The sequence below is a fragment of the Fukomys damarensis genome, unplaced genomic scaffold, assembly GCF_012274545.1.
Source record: "Fukomys damarensis isolate Sample0158 unplaced genomic scaffold, DMR_v1.0_HiC HiC_scaffold_10, whole genome shotgun sequence".
Lineage (NCBI taxonomy): Eukaryota > Metazoa > Chordata > Mammalia > Rodentia > Bathyergidae > Fukomys > Fukomys damarensis.
In genome coordinates, this window is record NW_022900922.1 from 16,347,036 (window position 1) to 16,358,024 (window position 10,989).

Here is a 10,989-nt window from a genome sequence, read left to right on the forward strand (position 1 = left end):
TTTTTTGGTACAGGGGATTGAACTCAGGTCCTTGTGCTTGCAAGGCAGGCCACTGAACCACTGGCCCACATGTAATATATTTAGAAAATGCCTGCCAGGTGTGGTGACACAGACCTGTAATCCCAGCATTCAGGAGGCTTAGGCTTGGGCTACACAGTAAATTCAAGGCTAGTCTGAACTACATGGCAGACCCTTCTCAAGAAAAAAAAATTAGGGCTGGGGATTAAGCTCAGTGGTTCTGCCACCTGTTTCACAAGTGCAAGGACTGGAGTTTGATCCTTGGTACCAAAAAAAATTAAAAAAAAAAAACAAACCTGCTAGTATTCTGGGAGTCTAAGGCAGAAGGATCCACCCAAGTTTGAGCCTAGCCTGGGCAGCTTAGTTTACTGAGATTTTAATTAAAAAGGGTTGGAGATATAGCTCAGTGCAGAGCCCCTGGGTTCAATCCCTAGTGCCACAGAAGAAAAGAAGAAAGGAATGCTGGTGTAGCTATTCCTCTGCTGGGTATCTTCCCAAAAGATTTGAAAGAATCATACCACAGCGATATATGCACACCCTTGTTTATAGTGGCACAGTTTGTAATAGAACTGAAACAGCCCAATTCCCATCAACTGGAGATTGGATAAAGAAGATAAGTTTTTTTAAAAAATGGAGTACTACTCAACCATAAAGAACGAGAAACCAGAGACATTTATAGCTAAATAGATGCACATTGAGGCCATACTCTCAAGTGAAATAAATAGGGGACACGTGTAACTACCAAGTAATTTCTCTGACATGAAAAACTAAGTGTAAATAAGGATCAAAATGTATAATTAATATTGTGAAATAGGAAGAAAAGGTATAAAGGGAAAGTAAGAGGTAGGAGAAAGGGAAAAAAGGAAAGAAAAAATATAAAGAAGAGGAAAACATGGAAACAGTCTTTGTAACTAGGGAAGGGTGGAGGAGGTGAAGGGAGGGCAGGGAATGGGGAAACATAAGAACCAAGATGCATCCATCATATAAAGGTGCAAGATTCCAGTGATGAATGTAACTATTACATACCTAAAGTGTAACAGTAAACTTAATGAAAAAAAACAAAAGAAATGCTGGTGTATACATTTTAGCTATGACAATAATTACTAATTTTGACACTGATGGGAAGATATTTCAAAAGTTGTTTTTTTGTTCAGCTATCTGTCCCAGCTTTTGCTAACTGGGAGAAGGCATCTTTAAATTACCATATGTCTTATCAGAAAGACCTGTTCCTAAGAATTTTTGTTAAGGCTTTCTTTTTTTAAATGTTTTTTTGTCAGGTGGACAGAAACAGCGGATTGCAATTGCCCGTGCACTGCTTAAGGTAAGCCTGAAGCCACTTGCCTGGATTTTTAGAACTGTTTTTAATTGGGATTTTGTAATTTATCATTTTCTTCCTTTTTTTTTTTTTTTGAGAAGGTGGGTGGATATATGGTTGAGAGTCTGGTAGCAATAAGTTGGGTGTTCCCCTGAGGTTGTATACAGATTTAACAAGTATTAAGTATTTCCTGGGTGCTGTTGTAGCGTGATCAGAGGGATAAGTTTCACACATGTACAGGAAGCTTACAGTCTGATCAGTATCACAGCATCCGAACAGCACAAGAATGTGTATATGTATAACCTGTAGTCAAGGCTGAGTTCAGTAGTACAAGTACTTAGACTCCTGGAGAGATAGGAAGCACCTTATTAACTGAAGGTCCAATGACCCATTGTGAAAGAAGTGACAGCCTTCTTTGTTTTTTTGTGTGGTGTATTTTTGTGTGTACCAGGGATCAAACTCAGGACCCTGTGCTTTCGAGGCAGGCAGTGGAACCACTTAGCTAAATCCCCAGCTCTAAACAAGATTGATTGATTTGTACTGGGGATCGAACTTGGGTCCTTGCACTTGCAAGGCAGATGGTGGCACCACTGAGATAAACCTTGAGCCCCAACCATCATGTTTAGAGTGGACATCCTCATAGCCCCAGGCAGAGCCCCACATGGGCCCTCCTCTTGTGTCCCCCACTGACTTGTGTCCCCCACTTGTGACACTGATCTGCCTTTTGTCTATGAAGTGGCTGTTCTACCTATTTCACACAGGTGGAATCACACAATATATGGTTCTTGTGTGTAGCTTCTTCCACTGAATAATGTTTCCAGAGTTTATCCACATTGTGATGTATGTCAGAATGTGATTCCTCTTTATTGCTAAAAATTTGGGTCTTTCTAATAAAATAATCTTTTCTTTTTGTTTTCCTTCTTCAGGACCCCAAAATTCTTCTCCTAGATGAAGCAACCAGGTAAAGATGTCTCAATACCCTGATGTCTTACTGACATGTGTGTCTGTGTCAGGGGATGTCTTAACATGCATGTAGACTGTATGCAGGATGTCTTAATAAATGTGTGTAATTATACTAAACCAAATTATCCTTCCACCAAAACCTTTCATACCTTTCATCCTGTCCCAGATAAAGTGACCATCCAAAGTTAAGATGTCTTAATTCTTTTTTTTTTTTTTTTTTTGGTACCGGAGATCGAACTCGGGTCCTTGCACTTGCGAGGCAGCAGCAGCACCACTGAGCTAAATCCCCAGCACTGTCTTAATTCTTAATAATGTGTATAATTGTGTTCATCCAAATTCTCCCTTCAGGAAAACTATTATTTTGTCTTTCAGAGTGATAGAACAGGGGCTGGGGATTTAGCTCAGTGGTTCTGCTACCTGCCTCGCAAGCACATGGACCCAAGTTTGATCCCTGGAACCAAAAAAACAAAAACAAAACAAAGTGATAGAACACAAAATGCTTTCCCCCAAGTCTGTAGAGTGATGGTGCCTGGATCAGTGAGTGATGGCAGGTGAGAGAGTGTGAACATGCGTCTAGCTCTGGTTCCAGCACACTTGAGATAGACCCTGACCCCTCTGGCCAGCCTGTGTGCTGAGGCCAAGTGTGGTTCTGCACATCGCCTTCTTTCAGCACCCTCAGCCCCAGCGGCACGATTCTGATTGAGTGGAGCTCATTGCTAATGCAGGGCCCGGTAGCATAGACCAGGAGGTATGTGAGTGACTCTGCCTGTGGCACAGATATCTTTGCTTCCTCCCTGTGGCCCATGTAGCGCGCTGGATGCCGAGAATGAGCACCTGGTGCAGGAGGCCCTTGATCGACTGATGGAGGGCAGAACGGTGCTGATCATCGCCCACCGCCTGTCCACCATCAAGAATGCTCACCTTGTGGCTGTGCTTGACCAGGGAAGAATCATTGAACATGGAAAACATGAAGAGCTGCTTTCAAAGCCCGATGGGATATACAGAAAACTAATGAACAAGCAGAGTTTTATTTCAGCATAAAGAACAGTTACTGAGGGATTAAAGATGAAACTCGAAAGCAAAGTAGCACTGCAGAAGAAAATTTTGAGAGACTATGAAATCTGTAAATGATACTTCAAATTATTTGAAATATACCTATTTTTTCAAAGTATGTAAAAACTGCCTCAAAATGCATTCTCAAGATCTTATTAGAGTTTTAATAATTATACATTTTTAAATGTCTATAGCACTGAATCTGTTTTCAGGTTTTGTGCTTTGTTTTGGAATACTTTAATTAGCATGGCACCTCATTTTTTTGTCTACTGTTACATATTCAAGCAACTGTTCAAATGACAGTTGTTTTGTTTTGTTTTTGGTACCAGGGATTGAACTCAGTGCCTTATACTTGTGAGGCAGGCAGCAGCACCATTGAGCTAAACCTCAGGTCCAGATGACAGCTTTTTAAAGGGGGTTATAGGGCCAGGGATTTCGCTCAGTGGTTCTGCTGCCTGCCTCGCAAGTACAAGGACCTGAGTTCAATCCCCAGTACAAAATAAACAAACAAATAAATAAAGCGGATTATAAATCAAACTACTTTAGGCCAGTTTAGCAGTCACCATGATTCATCTGCTTTGTTTCTAATTTTACTAGGTAGAATAGCAGAAAAATGAAAATCTAACCATTATTGTGTATTCTCATAATCTTATGAAATGAACCTTGTTTAAAAACAATTACTGTCAAAGAGAAGGGAACATTTGTATTGTCCAATTCCTGTGTCTTCAGAGGTAAGAGTTTAGGCATTTTTATTCACATGAGAGCTGACTATGTTTGAATGTGTCTAGTTTTCAACATTTTGGCACACAGAAGCCTGATGAGTTTTTAAAAACAACAAATGCCATTCATTCTTTCCACTTGAAAGCTTCTGTCTTCTCTTTCTTTTTCTTTTTTTTTTGTTTTTTTTGTTTTCTTTTTCTTTTGAAAAGGTCTTGCTATGTAGTCCAGACTGGCCTTGAACTCACTGTGCAGCCCAGGCTGGCCTGGAACTCCTAGCAGTCCTCCTGCCTCAGCCTCCTGAATGCTAGAATTATAGGCATGCACTACCATGCCCAGCCTTTATTCACATACTTGTTTCTATACTTTTGGAAAGCAAGTCATAAATTACCAGGTATTATCAAGAGAGATGGATAAAGCTGAGTGGGGTGGTACATGCCTGTAACCCCAGCCACTCAGGAGAGAGGCAAGAGGATCACAAATTTGAGGCCAGCCTGGGCAACTTAGTGAGACCCTATCTCAAAAAATAAAAAGGGATGGGGCTATAGCTTAGTGGTAGAACACTTGTCTAGTATATACAAAGACCTGGGTTTGGTCTCCATCATCACACAGACAAAAAAATTCTGAGGCATATATTTTGAAATTTTTCTATTAAAAACTTGTAATTCCTGGACACATAATTGTTAGCTTTTATTATACTTACAAAATTTTATTAACAAGGTTAAAGTTTGAATAATAGAACTAATTTTCAGTTTTTTGTTTTTTTGGTTTTAATTTTTTTCAGACAAGATCTTACTATATGGTCCAGGCTGGCTTTTGAACTCACTATGTAGCCTAGGCTGGCCTCAAACTCACAGTGATGCTCCTGCCTCAGCCTGCCAAGTGCTGGGATTACAGGCAAGCACTACCACATCCAGCTAATTTTCAGGTTTTTTTCTTTTTTTTTTTTTTTCGGTACTGGGGATCAAACTAGGGTTCTTGAGCTTGCAAGGCAGGTGGCGGCACCAATTAGCTAAATCCCCAGCCCTAATTTTCAGTTTTAAGACATTTGAAAAATATAAGAACCTTAAGAATGTGCCAGTTCCTGAAAGAGGACATTGGTAGACATTGGTAGCCTTATTCTTCTATTTATGATTACAGTTTTTTGTTTTTTTGGAACCAGGGATCAAACTCAGGACCTTGTGCTTGTAAGGCAGGCCCGGTGCTGCTGAGCTAAATCCCTGGGTATAGTTTTTTTTTTTTTTGAGACAGAGTATCACTATGTTGATTATTGTTTTATTTACCTAAATATTCATACCTGAAGTGATGCTGGTAACCATTGAATTTGCCATATTTTGTATCAGTGATGTTAATTTGCTATTGCTTCAAAAAGTGCTTTCCTAACATTGGTGATGCCAGAGCCTGAGGAGCAGTTATCTTGATACAGTTAAAGGGGAGTCTTCCCACACCCTCACTGTCTGTTGGTCCCTGATTGTACTGGAAGGAGAAATCACTGCACCATGAGGAATGCATAGGGTTACACTTCATTCTACATAAGGGAACTTAGCGGTAAATGAAGTGTATTGAGTGAATAAATGATTGTCGTATTCTTTGAATCAGTAAATAGTACACCTATGCCAACCATTTTAACAAGCTTTACATGTATTCTTTATATAATTTGTTGTTAGTGTGGTTCTCAGAAGGCAAACAGCAATACAAAGTGAGATATGAGGGAAATCTCTTTGTTCCACAAAAGTATTTACAAAATGGGATTTGATCACTATATTTTTTCTATATGTTTAACGATTTATATCATAGATTAAAATTTATAGTGAACTTTTTGTCTACTGCTTCTTGTAAAAACTTTGCTACATTCAATATCTTAACTAGAATTTGCTATGGAGATTTAGGAATAAAGAAAAATCTAACCATACAAATGCAGAAAAGGGAGTAGTAATTACAAGTCCCATTCCCATTCTTTTTATCAAAGATTAGATTATTAAGTCCTATTTGTTTGATGCTATGTATATTCTATCTAGTTGCTTCAGTTCAGTAAATAAGTGTCACCTGTCCCCACCATGACCAGGAACTGCAGAGGAGGAAGGCAGTGTCTGTCCTCTGGGCTTCTAATTTAAAACGGGCAAGACAAGCAAAATTAGTAACAAGATAATAGGCAAATGCACTATGTTTTAGCCCCACGTGTAAGTGTCCAGAGCATTTAAGTGTTGCTACGTTAGAAGTTTTGATAGTCCTGTCCTGTAAGTTAGACAAATATGTATCAACCCATTCAGGCCTGGAAAGATACATAAGCAAATTAATTCAGTACTGTAGATTAATTTAGCATTGATGATATGTATAGTTTAGGCCAAAGAGTGGTAAAAGAAGTTATTGGAGAGATGAGCAGGGCTAGATGGTGTATACTGCAATGCTGTGCTAAATCTTTTTTTTGCTTTTTTTTTGAGGCAGGGTCTCACTTTGTAATTCAGGCTGGCCCTGAACTCACTATGTAGCCCCATCCTGGCCTCAAACTCCCAGTGATCCTCCTGCATCAGCCTCTCAAGTGCTGGGATTACAGGCATGTGCCCCCACTCCCGGCTTGTGCTGGATCTCTTACCTTGTTTCCTACATGCTTGGGGAGCCATTGAAAGATACGTATATTCATGCCGACACTTTAGAAAGTAGGAAAAAAGGCATTCTAAGTCACCTGAAATCTCATTTGTGGAGATGAGGTTTCGTATCGCTGAGCTGGGATTATGCTGTGCACTCTCCCAGGCTTGTCTCTGTGCTGGGTCTCTCCTGCAATAGTCATTAGACAACTGAGGTCAAACCCTTGCAAATACACTTTTATAAAGTACAGGTCCATTTCAACAAGTCCATTTTATTCCATAAAAGAGCAAAGCTGATAAAAAGACAAATTTAAATGTTACAAAACAATGAGCATAAACAGCACAAAAACTACATAAAAGTATTTCAAGGATCAGTAAGCTGACCTGATAAGGCCTCTTTGTGTGTTGATGAATGCTTTTTACAGTTTTCAGTGGTTGAAAAAATGAAAATAGAGCCAGTGATGTACATTAGTGGTGCCATGTCTGCCTGGCAAGCTCAAGATCCTGAGTTCAATTCCCCATACAAAAATTTTTTTTCACAGTAAATTAAAAATACATGAAATTCCAATTTTAGTGGCCACAAGTGGACTTTATTGAAACAGCAACACTTATTGACAGGAATTGTCAGTCAGGCTGCTTTTGCTCTTCAACTGCAAAGGGGAGTGCCATCGTGGGGTGGCAAGCTAACACACTTGATGCATAGTGTGCCGACCTTAGAGCTTGATGGTGGAGGGGGACTACGTTCTGAATTACTTAAAATTTTAAGAGGCGCAGGGAGGTTTATGAGGCAGAGATTTTGGGATACAGTCAAGAAGAAAGTGAGACTCAAGAAATGAGATATATGATTTCCTGGAGCAGGGAACATTTATGCTTCTCTTGAGGGAGTGAAAACTGCAGAAGGCACCCAATTCAGAGAAGGGCACTAGCCCACCATACAGGTATATGCACAGTTTTGTTCTGGGTTTTATTTTTTGGTTTTGGTGTTTTTTGGTTTTTTTTTTGTTTTGTTTTGTTTTGTTTTTTTTTTTGTAATTTAAACATTCTTTGGATTCTCTCAACCCATTCATTTATCTTAGGGTTTGGTCTCCTGCTCTTTACTTTTTCTCCAGCCAATTTATGGGCTCTTTATTCCTGAGGAACTTTGGATGTGATGGGTCTGGTAGGAAAGGAGCCTGAATTTAACCAAAGGAATGCAGATAAGGATGCTTGAAGGATTTTTACGGTTATCTCAAGCCATTACAATCAGAAAAGATACCCTGGAATATCTAGTGCGGGTAGTTTCGTGGCAGGTTCTTTATCCCTCCCTGACCTTCCATTCTAATGTCTTGATTACTAAGCTGCCAAGCCTGGGATCCTAACAGTTCGTCTTCATTCCTTTCTCATTGCTGGGATGAAATAACTCTACAAGTTAGAGGGGGAAAGGCTTATTTTAGCTCACAGTTTGTAGAAGTTTCAGTCCACAGTTGTCTGGCTCCGAGGCAGAGCAGCGTAGCAGAGCGGCATGGCAGGAGAAAAACAGTTCATGGCTTGGCAGGCAGGAAGCAGCAGCCTTCCTTCTTTGTATTCCATCCAGGCTATAAGCCTCTTTGTTTGTGCCACCCATGCCCAGGGTGGGTCTTCTCTCATCAGTAAATCCATCACCCACACCTAGAACCAATCCAGGATCATACTGCCATGATCCAATCACTCCCCAAAGCCCCACCTACGAGTGTGAGTCAGGGGGCATCTAGATATAAGCTGTAACCGTCCTCTATAACTGCAGGCCATAATTCAGACTGCTTCCATTGCCACTGTAGTGTTTAGTGTCGTATAAATCAATGAAGTGTTTAGTATCATATAAATCTGGGTTTTTTTTTTTTTTTTTTTTTTTTGGTACCAGGAATCAAACTCAGAACCTTGTACTTGCTAGGCAGGCACAGTGCTATCGAGCTGCATCCCAGCCCCAATGTTTGCTTTTAACTGCAGGGATGGTGCCTTGGGAAGGATGGGCAGAAGAAAGGCACCTCATTGGTAAGAGGAGCCCAATCTGGGCATCTCACACTGGTAGAAGTCTAAATGAAGAGGTATTTTCCTCTTCAACAATTAAAATGGGCCGGTACTACATGTAGGGGGAAAAGAAGTATCTTCTCCTATCTTAGGTTCATAGCCAAGTCCCTATAACGGGATTAATGAGAGAAAAACATAAATGTATTTTAATGTTAAATCTCATGACATGGGAGCCTCAGGAAAATGAACCAAAGTAGTAGGGAAACTTGTACATTCTGTCCTTGGATTTGATGAAGTGTGTTGAGGTAGAGAGGTGTACTCAGTGTTGGCGCTGGGAACACTCAGCAAGGCCTGTCCAGGTTCTGTGTCTCTGTGCTTTAGAGATAAGGACATTCCTTCCTTGAGTTACAGGGGGAGCACCTCTCACGTTGAGGTCTCATGACCTGCTTAGGGGAGAAGGGCAAGAGGTTGGAGAATGAATTTTCTTTCTTCTGTCTCAAATGCCAAGATGCCATATTTTGGGGTAGTGTGCCTTGAACCCAATATTTATATATATATATATCTATATTATATATATATAGATATAGATATATAATATTTTAATGTTTAAGGTGTACATTACCTGAGACATAGAAATAATTGCTACAGTGAAGCAAATTACTCTGTCCACCACCTCTCATAGTTACCCTATGTGTTAAGAGCACATAGTCTCTCAGTACATTCTCAGGGTACAGCAAATACAGAACTCCTGCTTTACTTTTAGATCCCTACACTTGAGCACTGTATGCAACTGCAACAGTGTCTTTTGACCTACTTCTCTGCACACATGGTTTTTTGTTTGTTTTTTTGTTTGGAGACAAGAACTTACTGTGCAGTTTAGACTGACCCTGAACTCACTATGTAGCCCAGGCTGGCCTAGAACTTGCAGCAATCCCCCGTTGTGTCCATGCCTTTGGCCGCTAGGACTCACCTGAGTACTCAGGAAGGTCGCTTCTCTGTTTGAAGCTATCTCCGAAACTCCGGTCGGCCTCCGGAAAGTCTCCGACACACGTCAACTCAGACTAGAGAAAGGCTTTGACGTCACTCGCTTCGCGCCTGCTCTGCACTAACCACGCCCCGAAGATCGGCACTTCTCTATGACGTCACAGACCCAGGCCCCTTCCTCTCCGACCCGGTCCAGTAGGTCGGCACTGTTCTTTGGCGTCATCGCCACGCGCCTCCCTGCTCTTGCTCCAACACGTTCTGCAGCTTGACGTTGTATTTGGACGTCATCTCCACGCGCCTTCCCGCCCCTTGGGTGTTTAGCTCTAGCGACAGAGTACTGAATTTCTATCCCCCTCGATCATGTTCCCGGCCATCCCTTCTCCGAGGACTCCAGGTACCGGATCCCGAAGGGCTCCACTGGTCGGAATTGGGCCGAATTCAACGCCCCGTGCGGGAAGCAGGAGGGGACAGTCCCTAGGTTCTGCGGTCTTCTCCCCAGTGCTCTTCTCCCCGGTATCCCGGCGCAGCTCTCTCAGCTCGCGGTAAGTGATCACCAGTGGCAGGGTCAAAGGACCAGCAGGCTCTAATGCGGGAATGGTTAGTTACTGGAACGGGGGAACACGGAGAGAGCTGCTGACTCTTGTGGGTTATTTCACATTGATTATCTTACCAGGTGAACCGTTTGCTTTGCATTTAAGCATTTTTTTTCTCTGTACTAGGAATCGAACTCAGTACCTTGCGCTTTCCAGGCAGGAGCAGCGCGGCTGAGCTACGACCCTGAAACTCGTTTTGCACTTGAAGTGTGTCAGAAAACCAGATTCTAGCAAATTTACGTGTACAGTAGTTCCAATTGGCTTTTTAAAAAGTGTTTCTGTAGCCCCTTTATTTTTGCTGATCAACAGAAGAGTAGCTGCACTTTGTTGCCTAAGGTCTGAGACAGCAGAAGAGTCAAAGGTGTCATGAATTCACCTGTAAACAACTTTATGCTTGCACATCATCCAATTCTGGAGGAAGTGGGGTCTTAGGTTGCTCGCTCTCAAAGTGCTGCTTGAAGGTCTTAGGGTCTGGCATTTGTGTCCTACAGACAGTGCAGGTATATATTAAGGCAGCTTTGGCAGCAGCCTTTCGATCATGTCCTTGTTTCTAATTTTGCCCAGCCTGCTTTTTGGCATTTTTCTGCAGAGACTGAATCTTCTGCTGGTGTTTCGTATGATTCTTGGTGTGGCTTTCCAAGGGGGCTGGGCTGGGACAATCTTCCGTCGGGGCGGCCCCGCAGCGCGAGAGGGCCGGGAGATCACAGAGGGAGGGACAGATCGGCGCCCAGCACCGCTTCGATCTCCTCCAACAGCTGAGGCGGGAAAAGGACCG

The 10,989-nt window shown here is 41.9% G+C and overlaps 2 protein-coding genes and 1 pseudogene across 2 annotated transcripts in view; 2 read left to right on the forward strand and 1 right to left on the reverse strand.

Annotated features, from left to right (window-relative positions):
- The window catches only part of Abcb10 (ATP binding cassette subfamily B member 10), a 33,695-nt gene extending 29,428 nt beyond the window's left edge, over positions 1 to 4,267 (forward strand). Inside the window, exons 13-15 of the mRNA XM_019207173.2 lie at positions 1,296 to 1,339; positions 2,260 to 2,294; positions 3,106 to 4,267. Of these exons, the coding sequence (XP_019062718.2) occupies positions 1,296 to 1,339; positions 2,260 to 2,294; positions 3,106 to 3,337 (311 nt within the window). The 3' untranslated portion in view covers positions 3,338 to 4,267. The remainder of the gene's footprint in view (positions 1 to 1,295; positions 1,340 to 2,259; positions 2,295 to 3,105) is intronic.
- A 5,533-nt stretch (positions 4,268 to 9,800) lies between these two features.
- Positions 9,801 to 10,989, forward strand: part of Nup133 (nucleoporin 133) — a 56,940-nt gene continuing 55,751 nt past the window's right edge. The window contains exon 1 of the mRNA XM_010621913.2: positions 9,801 to 10,163. Within this exon, the coding sequence (XP_010620215.1) occupies positions 9,982 to 10,163 (182 nt within the window). The 5' untranslated portion in view covers positions 9,801 to 9,981. The remainder of the gene's footprint in view (positions 10,164 to 10,989) is intronic.
- Positions 10,581 to 10,989, reverse strand: part of LOC104860759 — a 1,456-nt pseudogene continuing 1,047 nt past the window's right edge.